Source organism: Myxine glutinosa, chromosome 13 (genome assembly GCF_964187855.1).
Source record: "Myxine glutinosa chromosome 13, kmMyxGlut1.1, whole genome shotgun sequence".
NCBI classification, from domain to species: Eukaryota; Metazoa; Chordata; class Myxini; order Myxiniformes; family Myxinidae; genus Myxine; species Myxine glutinosa.
Window position 1 is genome coordinate 18602652 of NC_136273.1, and position 26303 is coordinate 18628954.

The 26303-nt window shown below is 41.9% G+C and overlaps 2 protein-coding genes across 3 annotated transcripts in view; one reads left to right on the plus strand and one right to left on the minus strand.

Moving 5' to 3' along the window:
- Window positions 1-26303, minus strand: part of LOC137438656 (phosphatidylinositol 4-phosphate 3-kinase C2 domain-containing subunit beta) — a 156264-nt gene that overhangs the window by 88772 nt on the left and 41189 nt on the right. For both annotated transcript variants that reach the window (XM_068133889.2, XM_068133890.2), the window contains exons 11-12: window positions 5501-5960; window positions 1479-1601 (exon numbers count right to left, since the gene is read on the minus strand). In XM_068133889.2, the coding sequence (XP_067989990.2) occupies window positions 1479-1601; window positions 5501-5960 (583 nt within the window). The remainder of the gene's footprint in view (window positions 1-1478; window positions 1602-5500; window positions 5961-26303) is intronic.
- CENATAC (centrosomal AT-AC splicing factor) overlaps window positions 1-26303 on the plus strand; it is a 480847-nt gene that overhangs the window by 60308 nt on the left and 394236 nt on the right. The window lies entirely within an intron of this gene.

The window sequence follows — 26303 nt, forward strand, 5'->3', positions numbered from 1 at the left end:
CCGTGAATTGCTTTTTATTTTTCAGCAGATCAGCAGAGAAATACAAAAAGCCGAAAAAGCTTGTTCCGTTTATCAAATGATCCTAGAGTAACAATCTCTCGTGATTCCTTTTTCCGGGCAGCGTTTCCTGCCACACTGCTCACCTCCACTCATTTCCTTCCTCTTTTCTCTCGCCTATGGAACCAACTTCCTCAAACTTTTCAACATCATTCGTTTCTTCAGGGCTTTATAATCACCGTTCATCTTCTCAGATCACCCTCATCCACACCCATCATTTTTTATACCCTCATTAACCATCCCAAACCCCCCACCTCTTTCCATGTTATTATACTTCCTCCCAGTCCCTCATCCTCCTCTTCGCTATTCTTTGTTCGATTTCTTCCCCAGTTTTCCCTTCCATTTCTGTGATTGCGAGTTTGTACCTTGTATACAACTTGTTCAACCTGTGTTGTCATCCCTCACACACACCTCCATTACTCTTGTTCTTCCCTATGTCCTTTCTACTTCCAAGTCTCCTACTTTCTCCCTTTATCCTGTTGTTTGTGTGGATTCTGAAATTCGGAACCTCCCTCCCCATTTACACTGTTCTTCTTGTTCTGTTACATTGTGATCCATTCTGTGTTTGAGCTCCTCCATGAGCCTAAACTGTGTTGAAAAAAAAAAAAGGCTATACAGTACATTTCCTTTTTCTTCTCAACAATTGTTTCTAGCATCCACTACCCCCATCGAAGAACAATTTCACACTCCTAACAAATTTGAGCGAAGCATGAAATTATTTTAAAACATTACGGGCAGATGGATTTCGACAAACTCTGATAACAATCTTCATTTTTCTCGTGGAGATAGGCATAATTAACTTCACCAATGAAGGTGGATGGAGGTTGTTTTCACCCCTGTCTGTGTTTGTGAACAGGATTTCTCAAAAAGTTATGGACGGATTCGGAAGAAACTTACTGGTCAGGTTGGGTGTGTGACAAGGACGAATCGATTTGATTTTGGTGAAGATCCGAATCCCAATGTGGATACGAGAATTTTTTTATTTTTAAAAGCAATTGTTCACCATTGAGTGATAGTGCAAAAACGATATATATTTCATTTATATTAAAAATTGTCAAAATTATATTTAAAATTATAATTATATTATAGAATTATATTTCAAAAAGTTGTGGAAGACTTGTGACAAAAGTTGGTGGATGAGTTGGGTAAGTGCGAAGAACAAGCAGATTAGATTTTGGTTCAGGTCTGGATCCAAATCTGACCTATCAGTGGGATTCAAAACGTAAACTGTTCAGCCTGGCGGAGGTATGCTCTCTACCGAGTGCCGTTCTAGTTTCATCTCAGGTTGAAGGACGATCTTGAGATGAAAACGCTAACTGGAAGCCACTGAAGGAAGAAGGGAAGAAATGATAAAACTCTACCATGTAAGGTCATCAAAGCATGAGAACACAAGAAGAAAAATAAAGAAGGAAAAAAAGTACCGTTCATTCCATAAGACCAGCTGAAAGAAGAAGTGGGATGGAGTGACTTGCTGAGATTTCCATGGTTTGCAAAGCTCTCTGGAACCATGCCATACTCTACACTCCATGTGGTAATTCTCATAGCTGGTGGAATTTGGTTGTGGAAGTGAACAGATTAAAAACAAAAACCAGGATATTAAAAACAAAAACCAGGATATTAAAAACAAAAACCAGGATATTAAAATCTTTGGGACATGTATAAAACAAAAACAGGTTATTAAAAACAAAAACCAGGATATTAAAACAAAAACCAGGATATTAAAATCTTTGGGACATGTATAAAACAAAAACAGGTTATTAAAAACAAAAACCAGGATATTAAAATCTTTGGGACATGTATAAAACAAAAACCAGGATATTAAAAACAAAAACCAGGATATTAAAATCTTTGGGACATGTATAAAACAAAAACAGGTTATTAAAAACAAAAACCAGGATATTAAAATCTTTGGGACATGTATAAAACAAAAACAGGTTATTAAAAACAAAAACCAGGATATTAAAATCTTTGGGACATGTATAAAACAAAAACCAGGATATTAAAAACAAAAACCAGGATATTAAAATCTTTGGGACATGTATAAAACAAAAACAGGTTATTAAAAACAAAAACCAGGATATTAAAATCTTTGGGACATGTATAAAACAAAAACAGGTTATTAAAAACAAAAACCAGGATATTAAAATCTTTGGGACATGTATAAAACAAAAACCAGGATATAAAAACAAAAACCAGGATATTAAAATCTTTGGGACATGTATAAAACAAAAACAGGTTATTAAAAACAAAAACCAGGATATTAAAACAAAAACCAGGATATTAAAATCTTTGGGACATGTATAAAACAAAAACAGGTTATTAAAAACAAAAACCAGGATATTAAAATCTTTGGGACATGTATAAAACAAAAACAGGTTATTAAAAACAAAAACCAGGATATTAAAATCTTTGGGACATGTATAAAACAAAAACCAGGATATTAAAAACAAAAACCAGGATATTAAAATCTTTGGGACATGTATAAAACAAAAACAGGTTATTAAAAACAAAAACCAGGATATTAAAATCTTTGGGACATGTATAAAACAAAAACAGGTTATTAAAAACAAAAACCAGGATATTAAAATCTTTGGGACATGTATAAAACAAAAACAGGTTATTAAAAACAAAAACCAGGATATTAAAACAAAAACCAGGATATTAAAATCTTTGGGACATGTATAAAACAAAAACAGGTTATTAAAAACAAAAACCAGGATATTAAAATCTTTGGGACATGTATAAAACAAAAACCAGGATATTAAAAACAAAAACCAGGATATTAAAATCTTTGGGACATGTATAAAACAAAAACAGGTTATTAAAAACAAAAACCAGGATATTAAAATCTTTGGGACATGTATAAAACAAAAACAGGTTATTAAAAACAAAAACCAGGATATTAAAATCTTTGGGACATGTATAAAACAAAAACAGGTTATTAAAAACAAAAACCAGGATATTAAAATCTTTGGGACATGTATAAAACAAAAACCAGGATATTAAAAACAAAAACCAGGATATTAAAATCTTTGGGACATGTATAAAACAAAAACAGGTTATTAAAAACAAAAACCAGGATATTAAAATCTTTGGGACATGTATAAAACAAAAACAGGTTATTAAAAACAAAAACCAGGATATTAAAAACAAAAACCAGGATATTAAAAACAAAAACCAGGATATTAAAATCTTTGGGACATGTATAAGTTTGCAGTTCATACATGGATTTTTTAAATTTTAAATAAACTGTTGGTGGAGATGTGTGATGAAGTTTGAATTTAGAAAGGACAAACAGAGGGGCAGAGTCTTGAAAGATGGCAACAGAGAAAAAATACATGTGAGAGGTAATGTTGATAAAATAGTGGAGATATTAATACAAGAATCACAGACATATACGTCTCCCAACCCACCTCCCTCCCTGTCCGCCGTCCACTTTGACCCATGTGAAATCAAAAGGAAGACACAAGAGCAATGTTTACCTGCTTTAACCTGAAGAGGCTGCAGGAAGATATTTTTTGCCAAGACCAATTTTGACCTTTATTAACTCCAGTGAAATCCAGAGAAAGACAATGGACCAATATCTGCCGGCTTTTTTCTATAGAGCTGTGGAAAGGTATGTTAGTGCCAGCTTTTGTCAGCATTGGTTAAAAAAAGAAAGACTTGAAAGACTTGGCATGCCAAAAGCCTTAATTTCACAACAAAGATTTACCTTTGACTTCTGCAAAATGTAAAATAAGACACCAGACTAAAGTCTACCATCTTATATTTGTCGGGGTTGTGCTAAGTGAAGTATCATTTTGACAATTATTGTGTGGAATGGTCAAAATGAAGAGACATGGACAAAGAAAAACAACGTCGTGATCAATTTTGACCTTTGACCCGAATATAATCCCAAACATGCTAACACAAAACGTTACACAAATTTCTATAGGAGCTGTGTGCTGTGTTCAGAGCACCTTTGTGCCAACTTCAATCTCTATCGGCCCAAATACAATGGAATGACAAGGCCAAAATGTGTGACTTTTCGCGTATCACCGTATGGCCACGAGGTACGCACACTCACCTCTAAGTAATCTAAACTGGGCTTGAATCCAGACTCGGCTATAAACTGTCATCCGGTGTTTCACAGGCAGGGCGTTTCATCAATGTGTGTGCTGTCCCTCGGATGGACGTTAAACTGGGCATCCCTATGCCAGCACTAGTTGGTCGACGTTAAATATCCCATGGTGTACCTCCTTAAGTTTAGGAAAGCTATCTAAAGCACCATTAACAAATAAGAATTTTCTGCTCTAACCAGCAGAGGGCATTGCACCAGCAGCACTGCCGTGCCTTCAGCCAATGATGCCACCCCGTAGCCTTGCGCTGCATACGAACGAAGAAGACGTGTTTTACCTTTGACCCCAGAAATTGTAACGGTGATGCAAATCAAACAAATAAAAAATACCTCCGGATGTATTAGAACGAGTTACCTCGATTCCAAATTTGAAGAGGACCGGCTCAAAAATGAAGGAATGTGTGCAATTGCGATTGTTGAAAGAAAGAAAAAGAAAGAAACAAAGTTAGGGGAAAAAAAATGTATGCCTTCCCTATAGGAGATGAGACATAAATACCAGCAATTGGTTTATAAAAGGGGCTAATATGAGAATGAATTTTTGTAACAAGCAATTAAGTACCGTAAAATGGGGTAAATAGGGACAGCAATGTGAATAGGGACACAAACTGAAAAAAAGTTCGGAAACTTTTTTCACTGAAAATTGATAACCATACTGATTTGTTGATATTTGGATTGAAAGTGTTCTCTTGTTTTTTTTAAAAGCAACTTATAGTCCCTATTAACCCCATATATGGGTTAAATAGGAATAAATAGGATTTTAAATATTTTTCTACATTTTTTTTTATTTTACATATTTTATTTATTTACATATTTTTAACATATTTTTAACATATTTTTTACAGTCACTAATACAAAAAAATTATAATCAAGAAATAGGGACAGTTTGGAGGAACTTTTTATCCCATATTTTTTTGCATTGGCACCGTGGTTTATATTATGGGTGCACATTATGTGCATCCATCTGAGCTATCAATTTAGCAATAAGTTGGAAACTCAGGATTGTTTCTTGATGATTTTTTTTTTGTATTAGTGACTGTCCCTATTCACCCGTAAAACGGGGTGAATAGGCACAGCCATAAAAATCCTATTTATTCCTATTTAACCCATATATGGGGTTAATAGGGACTATAAGTTGCTTTTTAAAAAACAAGAGAACACTTTCAACCAAAATATCAACAAATCAGTATGGTTATCAATTTTCAGCGAAAAAAGTTTACGAACTTTTTTTTAGTTTGTGTCCCTATTCACCGTGCTGTCCCTATTCATCCCATTTTACGGTAAGTCTTCTTCGCAAAATAATGACTGTTTATAGAACCGAGACCTTACTTGCTCAACCAGGCAGATGGCAACTTGTGCAGGGCATACAAAGTGATCTCCAGAATATCAGTTGTCAACGAAGAAGAGAAAATGCATGGTTTTTCAGAACACATTAGGAACGTGTCATTATCACATCCTTCCATTGGTTCAACAATCTTTCCACCAAAACCGAGTTCAACTTCCACAGTTTTATTTCTCTCCACAGTAGCCAGCGCCTCTTCAGATTCGGTTTCGCCGACTGGTTCCTCATGTCTGTGACTTTCAATTTCATTGTTTGTCGTTTCTTTCTCATCTGTGTTGTTTCCGACTATTCCCAAAGATTGTTCAACTGTCATGTTTTGTACTCCACACGGTGCTTCAAATGAAGTGATGGGTTCGGTACTGAATGTCCGGCGGAACAAGTCACAAACATCATGAAAGGCAGAGGTCAGGGCTTCCAGTGGAGGTTGATGTGATGCAATCACAGGCTCTGTGGAAGAAATCAAAAGATAATCATGTGTATGAACTACAAAAGAAGCAATTATCATTAAAACAACAACAGTAGCTGCATTAAAAATAAAAATAAAGGGACAACCAAAACCATGACCTCATACCCTAATATGAATTGGCAATTCCCATGCAAAGGACCATATATATATATATTGTTATGTCGGTAGGGTAGCGCAATATCTAGAGCCAGATAGATCTGTGTAGGTAGGTGTCTGACTGTCGTGATAGGGAATCTACCTTGTAATAAGTTCTGTGTAGTCCGGTTTGGCGGGTTAAGATATCTGCTTGTGAACATACCAGGATGTTCGAGTTTTAAATAGTTAGGGATTAAAGATAAACCCCTGTGCGTCAAATCTGGTTGTCAAACCTTTGTCCCTTCTGGCAATGCACACCAACATTTTTTTTTTTTGTATACTGAATCGAGGCTCGTGAAAGAGCTGACATTTACTTCACAAACAAATCAACCAGACAAACAAAATATAGAAAAAGAGGGAGTGGAAGACAAGATGGGGAGAGAAGGGGAAGCACACAAACACTTGAGAGCACACAACATTTGAGAGCAGGGAGATGTGTGGGAGGGACAGGGCTTGGGGGGGGGAGGAGGCATGGGAAGGGGGGGGGGGGGGGTGGAGAAGTATAAAGCACAAGGACACCAAGGGCTTCCAGGACAGAAGTTGGTATTTCAAAAATTCATAGACATTTAGACAGGCCCTTAGCGCAACATTAAATAATTCCCTTCCCTGACAAGGACTTCGGAAGAGAACAGGCAAAAGGAAACCAGGCCAGGACACCGCCGATGATGGCCGCCGCCAGCTACACCTTCGGCAGGCCTCGAGTAGCACTTGCTATGACCACGCTACACACTACAAGCTATCACCACGCTACGGTCCTGTGATTGGTCAGCGCGCGAGGCGCGAACTTCCAGCCAACGAGTGCAAGAGGCGCAAAGCTGGAAGGTTCGGTGGAAGTCGCTGGTTGGTAGCGCGGCAAGGCTGACGTCACTGGCAAGGTTATATCAGCGCGCGCCGAACGGCATTTTGGAGAGAGCACATCCGGTTCTTGTTTGCGCAGCCTTCCTCTTGGAGATCCAGCTCTTCGTGGTTGGACATCATTCGCTCTTCTTGCTTGCTCTTGGAGATCCAGCAGTTCGTCTTGCACGTCCTTCCCTGGATGTCGTGTGCGATCGGTGCTTCTGAAACTTGGAGTGGTGTACGGACCTCGTGGGCGTTGGATCGCCATCTGTGTGTGCTTGGAGCGGTGTTCGGTGCTGGAGCGAGGGACCTCGTGGGTGCATCGGGGCCGAACGGAGCCGTGTTGGACGGCAGCCAAAGACAAGACGAGGGACAGATAAGGCCGCACGCACCATTTTACATTTTACATGATGAGACAATTCTTTTCCTTTAATCCATTCCTGTGTCTGTTGTTGAGTCTGGTGTGTGGGATCCCAATTTAGGCTTTTTGTTTGATTACCGTCGCGTTCATTGTTTCTGGTTCCGTTTCATAAATCTTTATTTTTGTACATTTGAAATCTTGTTTGTCGAGTACATTAATTCCCTGCAGGATCGAAGCTGCTGTCGGTTCACCAGAAGGTAAGCGCTTTTACAGCAGCTCCCATTTTCCTTCTTCCTCCCACTTTTGAGAGTAAAATCCGTGTTTGGTCATCGCCTCCAATTAAATCCGTTTTTGGTCCATCCGTGAGCCCTGGTATTAACCGAAGGGTCCGTGCGACAATATATATATTGTTACGGATTTGTCACTTCCGTTGTTGTGGTTCTCATCCACTGTAAACATTTTTGGTTCCATGTACTATTATTGTTATCGTTTAAGTGAATTGGAGATAACTGTTTTCAAAAGGTAAAAAAAATTAATGTTTTAAAAAGAAACCGGAAACCGGATCGGAAACCGGACGAAGAAGAGGAAGAAGAGGAGGAAAAGGAGGCAGAGCGAGTAAGGTGGAGAAGAGCCGAGCTGCTTCGAGGTCTTGAGCAAACGCTGGCGAACGGGGGTCACGAGTGAACCTTGGGTTTCCTGGGAAAGGGATTCCTGCGACAGAGTTGTTATCGCTGTGACAGATAAACCTGTATGACAGGTTTTGCGGTTGATTCCGAAGAGAATCATTGGAGTGCCGTTACGTCTCAAGAACAGGCAGTTGGCCATTTTGCCTCGCGCTCGATTTCGCATCGCTCTAGGCTCTTCACCTCGCTTCAACCATTTCACCGCATCCAGACGTTCATCTGGTGTGTGTGTGACGTGGATTTTGGAGTGGGAATTTGCGGTTCGCCGTTTGTGAGCCGTCGAACATCCGTACCCGAAGGTGTGATTTCCCAGTCGCCTCTTGAGGGTACCTTTGCCTATCTTTGGCAGTGTGACTGTCAACCGAATGGGATTCTGGTCTCGATACGACATCATTCTGACGATCACTGGAGCGTGGATCGACTTTGGCTTGATGCCGGGATAGAGACATTGGGAATGTTCTTTTCGCTCACTTGGAGCACAGTGAGTTACATTGTACGAAACTGATGGTACCATCGTAGGAATGATATATTGGTTGTGCAATTGATTAATATTGTTATTGTACTGTTATTCTTGTGTGACCTTAATACAATACTTGTTTGTTGGTAACAATTGGTGTGGGTTCACCAATCACCATTGATCTTTGACACACAGAATAACACATCTTTCTGCCGTGACTCCTCTTGAGGCTCGGAGGTACACCGTGACCGGGGTTTGGGGAGGAGCACGTAAATATATATATATATATATATATATATATATATATATATATATATATGTATGTATATATATATATATATATATATATATATATATATATATATATATATATATATATATATATATATATATATATATATATATATATATATATATATATATATATATATATATACTGTATATATATATATATATATATAATTATATATACTGTATATATATATATATATATATATATGTATATATATATATATGTATATATATATATATATATGTATATATATATGTATATATATATATATATATATATATATATATATGTATATATATATATATATATATATATATATATATATATATATATATATATATATATATATATATATATATATATATATATATATATATAATTATATATACTGTATATATATATATATATATTATATATATATATATATATATGTATATATATATATATATGTATATATATATATATATGTATATATATATATATATGTATATATATATATATATATATATATATGTATATATATATATATATATATATATATATATATATATATACATATACACACACACACACAGCAATACCCCGGCCTACGTCATTAATTGGTTCCATAAGAGGTGACGTAACTCGGTTTTTGACGTAAACCGGGCGTAATGCCTTAAAATGAAGACACACACCGTAAAACTAGAGTAAATAACTGGAGGAGGCTGCGGCCTCGCCCTGAATCTTTGCCGCTCCCCGTCGGGAGTCCCTCCGTTGTTTTCTATCGGTCGGGTCTTCTCCTCGAACAGGGTGACCGGCACGGACGTGTCGACCGTGAGCTGGCCTGTGTGCCGAGTGGCTCCGCGGCCCGCTTCACCACGGCGTGCTTTACCCAACGTGTCCGAGCAGTTTCACCGGTGGCCGTGTCGTGTCGTCTGTGATGAACGAACGAGCTCAGGTTCCGTGAACCCGGCCGCCCCGGGGATCGACGCCCGCCTCCTAGTCGTAGGCGTGCCCCGCCATTCCTCGAGCGGCCGAAGTTGCTTGCTTCTTTTTTTTTTGGACAATGCGATATACGCAGAAACGACGACGTACAGGCAGGCATTTGCAAATCCATGCACATGAACACGTCGATCGGTTCGTCGACGCCGGATGCCGGCGAGGTGCCCGACGAGGCTCCCCGGCTCGAGGCATGACACGGTCACGGTCGTCCGAGCCGGCATCGTCGTCATGTTTCGCCGTTTCCACGTTGCGTTGGTTGTTTTACACAGTAAAGGAACCTTTACACAGTAAAGGAATAATCACAAAAATAACAGTGAAAGGCAAAGCAAGCACGCGACCACAGCACAGGACAAAATGCATATGGCGTCACCTTTGTTTTGAATGAGAACCAGCAGTTACGCATATGTATACGTACATTTTTTTTTTAATGTGCTTTTTATTGTATTTTAAATTGTTTTTTTAACTTCTTTTATTGTTAATTTTATGTACTATTTTATTTATTTTAAATATTTTTTTTTCACGTCCTCCTATTATGATGTCGGAGTGACGTAAAGTCGCACATAATGATGTTCACTGAACTGAAATTTACTCTAGAAGAGTGGCGTAAAGTCGGATTTGACGTAGGTTGAAATGGCGTAAAACGGGGTATTGCTGTATATATATATATATATATATATATATATATATATATATATATATATATATACACAAAGAATTAAGTTAAGCACCCCCCCCCCGTTTTTTTACAACCTCGCACATTACAAGTTTGTTGTCGTCAAAACAGTGTAATATACCCATGTTATTGCTATATTTTCTGGAGAAGTGATATTATGGTCACATAAAAACATAACAATCATGCCGTTTTCAATATTTTATTCTGAATAATTTAAGGTGAAATTTTTTGGGAATTTTAGGCATATTTTCACCTCAATTTAAGTATGGAGCTATAGGTCCATCACGGACAGTGTGGATGACGTTTATGTTTTCTAACGTACAGTCATTGTTCTGAGAAGACCTCTAGCGATCTTTGCGTCAATAACGTGTGTAGGACCCACGTGATCGGATCACTGACTCAACCCTACGTCTCATAGACCCTGTAAGCCGTCGTATGCGTTGCTGTGGCAGGTTGTTCCATTCCCGATGTAATGCACGTTCCAATTCATCCAGATTGGCTATTGGAGGGACCATCTTCGCAATTTGTCGTCCCCAACATGTCCCGAACGTGCATTACATCGGGAATGGAACAACCTGCCACAGCAACGCATACGACGGCTTACAGGGTCTATGAGACGTAGGGTTGAGTCAGTGATCCGATCACGTGGGTCCTACACACGTTATTGACGCAAAGATCGCTAGAGGTCTTCTCAGAACAATGACTGTACGTTAGAAAACATAAACGTCATCCACACTGTCCGTGATGGACCTATAGCTCCATACTTAAATTGAGGTGAAAATATGCCTAAAATTCCCCAAACATTTCACCTTAAATTATTCAGAATAAAATATTGAAAACGGCATGATTGTTATGTTTTTATGTGACCATAATATCACTTCTCCAGAAAATATAGCAATAACATGGGTATATTACACTGTTTTGACGACGACAAACTTGTAATGTGCGAGGTTGTAAAAAAACGGGGGGGGGGGGGGGGGGGGGTGCTTAACTTATTTCTTTGTGTATATATATATATATATATATATATATATATATATATATATATATATATATGTATATATATATATATATATATATATGTATATATATATATATATATGTATATATATATATATATATATATATATATATATATATATATATATATATATATATATATATATATATATATATATATATGTTGTGACGGAACCCAACGTCGGCCTATGGTTCCCCTTTGAGGGGGGATTAGTCCCCTCGATTATTGCTGACCGACGTGGTCCCTGAAGCTGCACCGCGACCTCCGAAAAGGCCGGTGAGCAGCTTCGTTTGTGACCGCGGATTGGGATGTTAATTTGCCGAGCGGATGGCAGCCGCGGCCCGAACCGTTAACAAGACTAACCCGATCCTGAAACGTTGGCCAAATCGTGCCACAGATATTCAATGAGGGAAAAGACAAAGACGACACGGATGTGAAGAAGAGGAAGACGAAGGCAAAAAGGTTTGAAATACGAATATGATTTATTACTATTTACAGGACCAAAATAAACGAAGGAAGAAGGAAGGATAATAAAATAATGCAGAAAGAGGGACGGACCAGAAGGACACTGAAAATTCTAGCTTATCTATTCCAGTCTTAGTTAATACCCAGGACAGAACAAACAAAAGGCAGACTCACACGAATGGGGAAATGAAGGCAGGAACGGATCGCTGGAGGTGGATGGCTTGGCGGGAGAGGAAGGTTCAGCGGGGGATCGGTCGGGCTGGAAGCGGACAGCCGTCGTCAATATTCGAGCTGCGATCGCCAAACCGCCGCGGTTCCAAACTGCGCGGCGAAGCTTCTCCTGTGCACCGTGCGCTCTCCAAAGCTGCTCCTTAGAACTCAGAACTTTGACGCAACCACCTTTGACTCTGGTGGACTCTTCTGCTTAACTGGCGCAACTCTCCGTGGGGATCCCTTCCTCTCTCTCTCCGTCTCTGGCGCAACTCTCCTTGGAACCTCTTAGTACTCAGAACCCAGAACTCATAACTCATTTCAAAGGCTTCCGCGCGCGCTTATATAACGCGCTTTTAGATCCACCTGCGCCATGCCTGTGATGGTATTTCCCCAGCCCTGGTTGGCTGGTCAGGGCTCGCTGGCTCCACCCTTTTGAAGACGATGGGCGGGCCACGCCCTGGATTCGGCGGCTCCTCCCCCCTTCTTTCTCTGAGCCCACCTCGTGGCTAATGGAGTCGCGGTGAAAACCGCCCAGCAGCTGCGGCGAATGAAGTTGGCAATCGAGGCTTTGGGAATGGGGCTTTGGGAATAAAAGGGGATCTATCTATTTGAATTCGGTGCAATGGAGTGTCAATTAATGGAAGACAAAGCCTTAGCCTAATACACAGAATAAGGAAATAACTACCAACAAGCAGGGAATCTATGATTGGCTAAACGTGATTGTATATGACCTAACTACGGGACGCACTTTGACCTTTATACACAACTGGAGGACGGAGGGTGATATTTTACAATGTACTTATACCATAAAAAAAACACAATCCTCATATCCACAACAATATATATATATATATATATATATATATATATATATATATATATATATATATATGTATATATCTATCTATCTATCTATAACTGTGAGAAATAGTAGAAACTCCACAGTACGAGTAGGGAGTCTCATTTGCATTAAATAAATAATCAGGAGATTAAATCAGACGCGGACGTAGCTTCAGGACGGACGTAGCTTCAGGACGTCGATCTTTAATTTTCGACAAGCTTTCGACCAACAAAGGTCTTCTTCTTAGTCGTCCCCAAGTTCAACGGAAGTCATTGCTTCATTGCCGATGTACCCGGACATTACAACGGGCAAGTACACCTCGCCCAGCCGAACATTCCCGAACTTCCGTTGAACTTGGGGACGACTAATAAGAAGACCTTTGTTGGTCGAAAGTTTGTCGAAAATTAAAGATCGACGTCCTGAAGCTACATCCGCGTCTGATTTCATCTCCCGATTATATATATCTACATATATATCTATATATATATATCTATATACATATATATATATTTATATATATATATATATATATATATATATATATATATATATATATATATATATAATATATATATATATATATATATATATAAATATAGTGGCCACTCGATAACAGAGGTGGATCAATTTATATAACATTCAGTTATATTAGTCTGCATGATCACCGTCGTTATCCAAATACGCTTGAAAGCATCGCCATGTCCTCCGAGACACCTTATACAACATGCCATGTGTGATATCTGTCTTTGCATCTGTTTATCATCCTTGACAAAGAAGAACTAAAAACAGCATGCATGCATATATATATATATATATATATATATATATATATATATATATATATATATATATATATATATATATATATATATAAATAAATTATATATATATATATATATTGTTACGTTTGTGGGGGTAGGGATGAAATACCGCAGTGGAGATAGGAATGTATAGTTTAGCATGGACCATGTGACGCAAAGAAGAAGAACCTCGATGTACATAAGTAAGGAATCTGTGGAGAATAAGATTGTATATGTGTCTCTATACGAGGGGTGGAGCTATGCCAATTAAGTAAGGCTTAAGGATAATCCCCAGCGTGTAATTACCCTCATGTGATTTTCCCTTATGTTTTATTTCATCAAAAAGGGCCGCCACTACAACAACGGCCATTAAACCGACATTGCCGACAGTACCCGGACATTACAACGGGCAAGTACACCTCGCCCAGCCGAACATTCCCGAAGGACTGCTAAACTCCGCTTCCAAGGACTGTCACTGGTAGGCTATGCCCCGAGCTTCATTATGGGGTGTCAAGCGGGCCGTGAGGCCCCGCCTCGACGGGGGTGATTGATTGTGGCGATGAGATGATGCACTGGAGTGTGGGGATTGGTCGAGTGTGACGTCAGCGAGGGACAAAGGAGGATGCGTCCCTCCCTCTCGCTCTCTCTGATACTGGCTGCGTGGCGGGCGGTTGCAGCATTTTTATTTCTCTCTCTTGTTCTGGTGCTGGGCACGGACGGTCGCTTTCCTGGCTCGTGTGCGATCGCCGAGGAAAAGACAGAGGAAGAATCTGTTTTTGTCCCTCTCTCGTTCTGGGCTTCGTGGCGAGCAGTTGCATTTTTATCTCTCTCTTGTTCTGGCCTAGGACAAGGATGGCTGCGCTTCATGCTGTGTGTGCCTGAGAGATTTCTCGGGCCCTTGTGGAACGACCAGAGGAGGACGTTTTGCAGCCGCTTCGCGGCTCAGGGTGCCATGTAGCGATTCGTGCCATCTTGTGTGCTCCCACGCGGCGACTCGGGGACCGTTCACGTTCGTCCTCGTTGGAGCAGGCTGAGTATCAGCCGACTCACAAGACCATTTTCTACCCAAACTTCATAGAGCTGACCGTCTGACATAAACTGAGCAACTGAACAATAAGGACTTTGGACAAGAGGGTGACCAAGAACCAAATGATCACTCTGACAGAACTACAGAGTTCCTTGGCTGAGATGAGAGAACCTGGCGGAAGGACAACAGTCTCTGCAACACTTCACAAATTTATTCTTTATGGGAGTGTGGCCAGACGGATGGCACTCCTGAGAAAAAGGCACATGACAGCATGCCTGGAGTTTGCAAAAAGGCACCTGAAAGACTGAGAGCATGACGCAATATAATCTGTGGTCTGATGAGACTGAAATTGAACTCTTCAGCCTGATTGTAAAGCTCTATGTCTGGAGGAAACCGATCACAGCTCATCACCCATCTCACACCATCGCTTCCGGGAATGGGGATGCTTTTCATCATGCTATGGGGATGCTTTTCAATGGCAGGGACTGGGAGACTTGTAACGATAGAAGGAAAAACGAATGGAGCCAAATACAGGCAAATCCTTGAGGAGAACCTGCTTCAGAGTGCAAAAGACCTTACACTGCGGCGAAGATTTACATTCCAACAGGCCAATGACCCCAAGCATACAGCCAAAGCGACACTGGAATGGCTTCAGAACAAGAACATGATAGTCCTTGAGTGGCCCAGCCAAAGCCCAGACTTGAATTCCATTGAGAATGTGTGGAAAGACCTGAAGATTGCTTTTCACCAACGCTCTCCATCCAACTTGACAGAGCTTGAGCAAATCTGCAAGGAAGAATGGGAGAAACTCCCCAAATCCAGATGGCAAAGCTGTTACGGACATACCCAAGAAGACTCGAATAAGCTGTGTTCACTGATAAAGGCGCTTCTATGAAGTATTGCCTCAGGGGGTTGAATAATTATGCAAATTAGATATCTCTGTACTTCATTGTTAATTATTTTGTTGGAAATTCTAAAAAGAAGTTCCACTTTGACATTATGGGGTTCAGATCAGTGACAAAAAAAAATCTTAATTTAAGCCATTTTAAATTCAGGGTCAACAACAACAACAACATGCATTTTAAGGCCATTTTCCCTGCTAGAGCGGGGGTTAGCCTTGCGGTCCCCATGACAATCTTCTCCATTTTGCCCTATTTTCTGCATCTCTCCTTGTTAACCCCCTTGCCCGCATTTCTTCTTCCACCATCTTTAGCCAAGTCTTTCTCGGTCTTCCCCGTCCTCTACTTCCTTCTACATTAATTTCCATCACTCTTCTCAACCAGTCACTTTCATCCTTCCTCAACACATGACCAAACGATCTCAACCTGTTCCTCTTCACAGCATCAATCACAGGCAATATTCCCATCATCTTTCGCAATTCATCATTTGTCTTCCTCTCTCTCAACGATACTCCGCACATCCATCGAACCATTCGCATTTCCCCCCTTTCCAACCTTCGTTGCTGCTCTACGTTCATTACCCATGTCTCGCTCCCATAAATCATAACACTTCTCACACATGCAGCATACACCTTTCCCTTCAGCTTCAGCGACACTCTCCTCCTCATCAGCATGCCACTCAGTTCCCGAAACTTCTTCCATGCACATCTCACTCGAGCAACCGTTGCCGAGTCTGATCCACCTTCTCCATTCAGCATGTCTCCGAGGTAGCAAAATGTTTTCACACCTTCCAGCTTCACGCCGTCTCCAAGATCCAACTCAACATTTCCTCCATCTGCAGCTCCCTCTGTGCACACCTTACATTTGAATGTAGCTGCCACACTGGTAAATGACCCTCTCAGACCACTACATTTTTGATGAACCCACTCAGCGCACATTGTACATTGAATGGAGTTCACTCCGACACCCTTCCTGCACACAGCACACGGCCACTTCCCAGTTCTTTCCACCTCACCACATGCTTTACCACTTGCCATCACCTTTGTCTTTCCGATATTCACCTTCAGAACTTTTGTCTCCATACATTCCTTCCACTTGTTCATCTTTTCCTTCAGTCCATCCATACTTTCCGCAATCAACACCAGATCATCTGCATACAACAACTCCCACGGTAAACCCTCCTTTACGTTCTTAGCCAGCACCTCCATCACAGCTACAAATAGTAGTGGACTTAGTACCGACCCCTGATGCACTCCCACCTTCACCTCAAACTCACCACTGTTCCCGTCCTTCGTCCTTACAGCTGTGCGCGCTCTTTTGTACATTGCCATCACTACTCTGATCAACCATTCCTCCACTCCTAACTTCCTCAATGCCCATGTCAATACTTTGCGTGCAACCCTATCGAATGCTTTCTCCAGATCAACAAACCCAAAAAACAACTTCTTCCTCTTCTCCATGTACTTCTCCTGCAACTGCCTCACAATGAAAAGCGCATCTGTCGTTCCTCTTCCTGGCATAAATCCAAACTGCATTTCGTCGATCTTCACTTTCTTCCTTATCCTCCTCTCCAACACCCTTTCCAATACCTTCATTCCATGCTCCAATAACTTTATCGCTCGGTACGAGCCACACTCCAGAGGGTCACCTTTCCCCTTGAATAGAAGGACGAGGGTACTCAGTTCCCAATCCACTTGAATGCGGCCTTCTTTCACCACCAGATTACAGATCTCTGTCATTCTCTTCACACCCCAACTTCCTGCTGCCTTCAACATATCTCCCACAACTCCTGTCAGCCCTCCCGCTTTTCCACTCTTCATTGCTTTTATCGCTTCCTCAACTTCCTTCTCAGTTATCTTCTCTGCCGGTCCTAAAATTGGGTTACTCTCTATGTTGCCATCCCATTCATTCTCTGTATTCAACAGCATTTCCATATATCTTTTCCATCTTCCTTTAATTCCATCTGGGTTGACAACGATTTGTCCCACTTCATCCTTCAAGCAACTCACCCCCATCACATCACACCTCTCTTTCGCTATGTGCTTTGCAATCCTGAATACTGCTTTCTGACCCTCTTCCGAATCCAAGCGTTCTCTGAACATTTTCCTACATGCCTCCTGCACCTTTGCTACCTCTTTCTTTGCAGCCTTCCTGGCTGCCTTATAACTTTCATGCTCTGCTGTTTCTGCTCCCGTACCCTTCACCTTCTGCCACTCCTTGAACTTCTTCCTCTTCTCGTCAATCCTCTTTCCAACTTCATCATCCCACCACCATGTTTCCGAGTGCCTCGGTGGTCCTTTTGTCCATCCACATACCTCACCAACGGCTCCCAACAGACTAGCTTTCATTGACATCCAACCACTTTCAAGCTCAACCACATCATCCTCTACCCTACTCAGCCTCTCTTTTAATGCCTCCCTTACTGTCACCTCTTTCAACCTCCACACCTTCATTCTTGGTTGGTACTTCACCCGCCGCGCTCTCCTCGCACCTTTCACCCTTATGTCGCAGACAATCAAGTGGTGCTGTGAAACAGCCTCCTCCCCCGGGATCACCTTTGTGTCCCGGAGGTGCCCCCTATCTCGCCTACGCACCATCAGGTAGTCAACGGTTGTCGTCGACCCACCTGACGTGTATGTAACAAGCTTATTGTCCTCTTTCTGGAACTGAGTATTACAAATCAACAAATCAGCTTCATCAGCAAACTCCAAAATCCTTTCACCTTCTCCATTTCTCACACCATATCCGTAACCCCCATGAACTCCCTCAAAACCATCCATACTCCTTCCCACATGTCCATTCAGGTCTCCTCCCACCACAACAACTTCCTCATCTATCACGTTTTCCATCAGCTTCTCTATCGCACACCAGAACTTGTCCTTCTCTTCATTGCTTCGACCAACCTGCGGAGCATATCCCGAGATGACGTTCACCAAGAGCTTTCCAATCATCATTTTCACCATCATCAACCTATCACTCACTCTAGTCACACTCATCACACTGTCTACAAACTCCTCAGAAAACAGGACACCAACACCATTCACGCCCTCCGGGCACCCTTGCCACACAAACTTGTATTTCTGTCCCTGCCTACCCTTCACCATTCTCACACCACTTCCCTTCCATCTCGTCTCTTGCACACAACATATGTCCACTCTTCTTCTGACCAATACTTCCACCACTTCTCCTGATCTCCCTGTCATTGTCCCTACATTCCATGTCCCAAACCTCAGAAACCGATCTCCACTTCGGGCTGCACCCTGCCCATATGTAGTTGTAATTGTCATGGTTCTCTTTTTGAGGCAATGTTTTTATGGCCAGATGCCCTTCCTGACGCCAACCCTCTTAGTCGTCTCTTACGACACGCAGGGATACGGTGTACCTATTCTGACCAGGGTACTCACTGGGAAACGCTTAAAACATGGAAATTCGGGGGGGGGGGGGGGGGAGCGGCATCAGCATCACGGCTGCGGTTTAAACATATTCCAACAATATCCAAACAGAACCATGAAAACCATGAAAAACAATCTGGGAAAAGTCTCCAAGCGAGAACGTGGATTTGAGAAAGAAGGAGCAGAGGCGGAAGAAAAACGAGATACAGGGGGCGGGGCACAAGTCGAGACGAGGAGGAGAGCGAACAAGCAACGTGTCCGGGAGGAGAGAAAGAATCAATATAGAATTCTTTTTCTAGGGAGGTGAGGTGAGGGGGAGAAAATAAAATAAAAGAAACAAGCAATACAGCGAAGGAAAGAACCCAAATCGACAAAACACCGACGGGGGGAGGGAAGCCCCAAGTTACCAGGCCGCGCACGAGGTATGACCCAGAAAACGATTAACTACACACAAGTTTGTACGAATTACAAACCAATACCAACCAGAAACACACAATAACACGTACACAGCAAAATAACCAGTGGAAATTTGACAAAGACAAGAATGGGAAAACACTTAAACTTCGATGCCGTGGAGAGCTCGAAGTACGCTTCACTCGCCCGAGGCACCGGAAGCCGCCCACCGATGTGAATGATAATATAATTCAATAAATTCAGGGTCGAACACAAAAAAATGTGAAAAAGACAATGGGTGTGAATACTTTCTGAAGGCACTGTATACATGTATGTATTGTGTGTGTGTGTGTGTGTATATGTGTATATATATATATATATATACATACATACACAGTCACGTGAAAAAGTAAGTACACCCCATGTAAAGTTTTGACTTTTTCAACATATTTCAACATACAGCTATTTGATCTTCATTTCAACAATATTGATAGATAAAGGTGATATAATATAACAAATATCATGAAACATTTACATTTTGTAGTCCATTGTATAATTTAAATAAACATAAATCCAATTTTTGCATGTGGAAAAAGTAAGTACACCCTTGGCTCTAATAGGTGGTATTGTCCCCTTTGGCAGAAACAACCTCAAGTAGGCGTTTCTTATAACTGTCTACCAGTCTCTGACATCAACTGGGAGAAATTTTTGCCCACTCCTCCATGCATAATTCTTTCAGCTGTGCAATGTTTGAGGGGTTTCTTGCATGCACAGCTCGTTTCAAATCCCCCCACAACATCTCGGTGGGATTTAGATCCGGGCTTTGACATGGCCATTCCAGAACCCTCCATTTCTTTCTTTTCAGCCATTCCTTGGTGGATTTACTGGTATGTTTAAGGTCATTGTCATGTTGCAAGGTCCACCTTCGGTTGAGCTTCAACTTTCCGACAGATGGCCTCACATTATCCTCAAGCACCCTCTGGTACAATGAAGAATCCATAGTGGATTCTACGATGGTGAGCTGCCCAGGCCCTGATGCAGCAAAGCTGCCCCAAACCATAATATTTCCACCACCATGCTTTACAGTTGGTATCAGGTTCTTGTGGTCAAATGCTGTATTTCGTTTTCGCCAAACATGCCTTTTGGTACTGTGGCCAAATAGCTCTACCTTTGACTCATCTATCCAGAGCACATTGTTCCAGAAGTGCTGGTCTTTGCTAGGTGTTCATTGGCAAACTTTAGTCTTGCCCTGATGTTCTTTCTGGACAGCAAAGGTTTCCTCCTGGCACACCTCCCATGTAGATCAAATTTGTGCAGCCTCTTTCTCATGGTAGACTCGTGCACTTTGACATTAACAGTGACAAGAGCTACCTGTAAGTCCCGTGATGACATTCTGGGGTTCTTAGAGACTTCTTTCAGCATCTTGCGGTCTGCTCTCGGGCTGAACTTGCTGGAGCGGCCTGGCCTGAACAAGTTGGCAGTTGTTTGGAATCTTCTCCACTTGTAGATGATCTTCCGGACAGTCGAATGATTGATTTCAAATTGTTTGGAGATCTTTTATAAATCCCTTCCCAGACTCGTAGGCATCTATAACCTTCATTCTGAAGGCCTCAGTGAGCTCTTTTGATCTAGACATGGTGACGCCGCACTCTTCAACAACAAAGAGCAAACCAAACGAAATGTCTGAGGTTTAAATAAGACAGGTTCCTCCAAGATCCTCTCTAATGATGTCTAATCATTTGCACCTGAGCTGGTGCACCTGATTCTAATTTTAGGTATTTGAAGTAGTGATAAATGTTGGGGTGTACTTACTTTTTCCACATGCGAAATTTGCATTGATATTTATTTAAATTATACAATGGACTACAAAATATAAATGTTTCATGATATTTGTTATATTATATCACCTTTATCTATCAATATTGTTGAAATAAAGATCAAATAGCTGTATGTTGAAATATGTTGAAAAAGTCAAAACTTTTCATGGGGTGTACTTACTTTTTCACATGAATATATATATATATATATATATATATATATATATATCTATATATATCAGTCACTTTGCGATTTCATACCATCAGTGGTGAACCGCCATTAAGGTATCCCATCCAGCTATGCTGTACCTTAATGGGAGCGATAAGTGCCATCTGCCACATGGCACATTACCTCTGGTATCCACTCATTATATGGAATCCACTGGATGCAGCCGGGAGCAAACCAATCCAAATATATGTGCAGTTCTCCAGCTTTCAATGAGCGCAAGTAATGACGTCACTGCCATGTACATGGTGGATACCAGATAATGAGTGGATACCAGAGGTAATGTGCCATGTGGCAGATGGCACTTATCGCTCCCATTAAGGTACAGCATAGCTGGATGGGATACCTTAATGGCGGTTCACCACTGATGGTATGAAATCGCAAAGTGACTGGTATATAACCGAAAGGTTTTCAGAGTCATAAGTGTATGCAGTACTCACTGCGTTGCCCTGATGAGCCTCAAAAGGGCGAAACCAGGTCGGTAACTGAGTTTTACATACATTTTTTTTTTTTTTTTTTTTTGTATACAAGATCGAGGCTCGTGAAAGAGCGAACATTAATCACACAGAAAGACAAACAGACACACAAAACAAATAACATCGGGAGCGGTAGACAAGATGGGGAGAGAGGGGGAAGGACACAAACACAACATTTGAGAGCAGGGACCGAGAGACATGGAGACATCGAGAGAACTGTGGGAGGGAGAGGGCTTTGGGGGGTAGGCATGGGAAAGGGGGGGGGGGGGGGTGGGAGAGGTATAAACATATGGACACTGCCAAGACTTCCAGGAAAGCAGTTGGAATTTCAAACAAGGTGGATCTGGGGTGAATTAGTGGGGGTAGAAAAGATCAAGGTTTTGGATGGGGGAAGATAAGAGATGGTGGTGAACAGCGGTTTTGAAGACCTGGAGGGAGGAGTGTGATTGAAGTGAGTGTGGGAGTTTGTTCCAGAGGCGGGAGAAAAGAGGAATGAAAGAGTGAAGGTGAGCAGAGAGCCGAGATTTCGGCAGTTTAACCATCAGAGGGTGGCTGGCAGATCTTGTGCGACCTGTAGGAATATTTGGGGGACAGAGCACAGAGAGAGCTGGGGGAGCAAGGCCGGAGAGGAGTCGGTAGAAGACAGAAAGACCACCTACCTGCCTGCGGTGAGTGAGTGAAAGGCCCTCAGAGATAGCTTCATCGCGGGAGATTCCAATGATTCTGAAAGCTTTGGATTCAACAGCGTGAAGCCGAGCCAGGTGTGAAGCAGGAGCACCAGCCCATAGGGGAGAACAGTATTCCATTGAGCTGCGGATGAAAGCCTTGTATGTGGTGAGGAGCTCAGGTGTGCCGAGGAAGGACTTCGCACGACGGAGGATGCCCAGTCGGCGACTGGCTTTGGAGGCCAGCTTGGAAATGTGGTTTTCCCAAGAAAGATCATGGCAGATGGTGAGACCCAAAAGCTTGAGCGACAGAACTTCTTGGAGAGGATTGTTGAGAAAGTAGATGGGAGGGTTGTCCAGTCGATCTTTTCGGAGAGACATAGTAAGAGTGTGAGATTTGTCAGGATTGAAAGACATGTTCCACATGTTTGACCAGTCTGTGATTTTGTCCAGGTCTTCAGAGAGTGAGGAGGCTGCAGACTGCCGATCTGAGGGAAGAGGAATGGAGCGGCAGAGAGTGGAGTCATCAGCAAAGAGATACAGAGGATTTTCCAGAGAGTCGGAGAGATCATTGATAAAGACCAGAAAAAGCACAGGGCCCAGCACACTGCCTTGGGGAACTCCAGCCTGAACGGGAAGGGGAGATGAGAGAAATCCATTCAGGGCCACACGTTGACTACGACCAGAGAGGAAGTCCGCAAGCCATGCATGGAGATTTCCATGGATACCATAGGAGGAGAGTTTGGTGAGCAGAGCTGGGTGCCAGACCGTATCGAAGGCACGTGATATGTCAAGGGAGACAGCTCTGATTTCCTGTTTGGCATTGAGGACCTCCATCCATTGTTGAGACAGCAGAAGCAGCATGTCCAGAGTAGAGTGACCTGGTCTGAAACGAAATTGATGATCAGAGATCAAGCCATTGAGAAGAGGAAAGATTTCATATCCGAAGCAATGATGGATTCCATGACTTTGCTGATAATTGGGAGCAGGCTGATTGGTCTGTAGTTGCAAGGATCTGTTTTTGCACCTTTTTTGTGTAAAGCGGTAATGTTTGCTGATTTCCAGGATGCTGGCAGATCACCTTGAGCAAAGGATAGGGTGAAAAGTACAGAGAGAGGGTGAGATAGAGCGGCAGAGCAGGATTTTAGGACCCGTGGGCTGATGCCATCTGGTAAAATATGTATCTGGTAAAATAAAATATCTGGTAAAATAAAATACTATACTTATGACAGTATCTGAACTAAGATCAAAATTCTGCTCTGTCAGAGGGTTCTCTTGAGAACTTGACAGGCAGAGCGTATGTACATGGCAATGACGTCATTACTTGCGCTCATTGAAAGCTGGAGAACTGCACATATATTTGGATATATATATCTATATATATATATATATATGTATATATATATATATATATATATATATATATATATATATATATATATATATATATATATATATATATATATATATATATATATATATATATATATATATATATATATATATCTATCTATCTATATATATATCTATATATATATATATATATATATATATCTATATATATATATATATATATATATATATATATATATATATATATATATATATATATATATATATTATATATATACATACATATATATATACATATATATTGTTACAGGTCACGGACAGATGTTATAGACCGAGCGGTGGTGTAAGACCGCGACCTAACAAAACTCACCCGATTCACCCAGAACTTTGGCCGTATCGCACCGTAGCTGCTCAATGAGGGAAAAGACAAAAACGACGAATGCAAAGAGGAAAAGGAATTAAAACGAGAAGACGTACAGACGAGTAATGGGGTTTATTATTTACACACACAAGCAAAAAGGAGCAATTAAGTTTATTTACAACACATAAGACGCAGGTGACACAGTGCAAATACTAGCTTATCTACAGGCTTAACTTATCCCAGGACAGAACAAACAAAAGACACTGACTCACGCGGGGAATTGCAGGAATCGCAGGATGTGGAGGGCTGGAGGAGAGGGAGGTCCAAAGGGGGGTCATGCAGCACGATCGGCGCGTTTAGCAGCCGCCGTTCCTTTTCGGCCCTGCTCCAAACCGCCGCCCAGGCCCCAAGCGGCTGCCGGGTGTCGGTGCTGCTGCCGCCTCCACTTGCCTTGCCAGGCCTTGTCCCACTCGTCTAAACCCTCAACTCTTTCTTGGTCCCTCACTCTTTACCACCACTCTCTTGACGACCAACTCAGACCAACTCAGACCTCTCTCACCAAGACCAACCCTTTGTGACCAACCGACTCAGACCCTCTACTGGCAACCGACTCAGACCAACTCAGAGTGCATCTCTCACCAACTCCTCGTGACCACTTCCGTTTTGCGCCTTTTATAGCGCCTCCAGCGATTACGCCCCCGGCGTTTTGGACACGCCCATCGGGGTGCTCACCTCGGCCCTGGTTGGTCGCGCGACCCTCGGGCTCCGCCCTGGATGACGACGGGCGGGCACGCCCCTCCTCCCCTCTGACGAGGTGGAGACACGCCTTTCTTCTCCGACTCAAAGCACATGGTCAATGGCGGTTATTGGAGGGGAGGTGATTGGGAATCGAGGGCTCAGCAGTGACGAGAGGGGATGTAATATGGAAATGGAGGTTTTGGGGATGGGAAGGAAAGGGAGATTTTTGGGGATGGGAAGGAAAGGGGATCTATTCTCTTTCACTGGTGCAATGGAGTATTTCAATTAATGGAAGACACAGCCTTACACTAATACACATAATAAGGATATAACTGTCAAAAAAGATATATCGTGTCCTGCATGTATGTTTTATGGACTAACTACGGAAACGCCCTTTGACCTTTATACAACCACAAACGGAGGGAGGAGGGGTGATATTTTACAATAACCTTTTACAACAACGTTTTACAACAACAATAAAATAAAAAAACATTCTCATATCCACAACACTGCACCCTCCTCCCCTTAGGCACGTCCCGGGCCTATAACTTTTACCTTAGTGTGGCACGTAGGTGTAGTTCCCTCTACTTTTAACCTGACCCTGAGTGCGACAGTTTTAAAACATAATAAATGTGTCCCGCTGCTCCATTGCACCCTGCCTAACAGACTTACGCCCACAGTTAACCGAATTGCGGAATGGTCTTCAAACTACACACTGACGGTGGGAAGCATTATTTACAATTGACGCTATTTTTATTTACAAAACTAACCCAGGACCTGTAATTGTTCTTTCGGGGGGGGGGGGGGGGGGGGGGGGAGACAGTCTGCTCTGCATCGACGCACCATGAACGCACCCAAAAACGCACCAATACAAGCCCAAGCACCAATCGGTGCAGTCACCATTGTTCATCAATGTTCAACAATAAAATAAAATCAACAACCCCTAACCCTGCAGGTGGTCTCTTGCTCTTCGGCTCCCTCTGCTGGTGATTATTATTTGTCTTCCAGATGTTGTCATTTTCATTTTGCTTTGCTTACTGGCGGCCTATTTTCAATAAAGTGTGCCCAATGTGTCCTTTTTTATTTGCTTTATTTATGGCCCACAGGGCCGACTATGTGTGGTTCACCTGTGGGGCACCGGTGCCCTGTGGCCAAGGTCCGCCAGCAAGATTTCGGGCCCTCATGGCCGGTTCCAGCAGAGGGGCCATGCCCCAACCC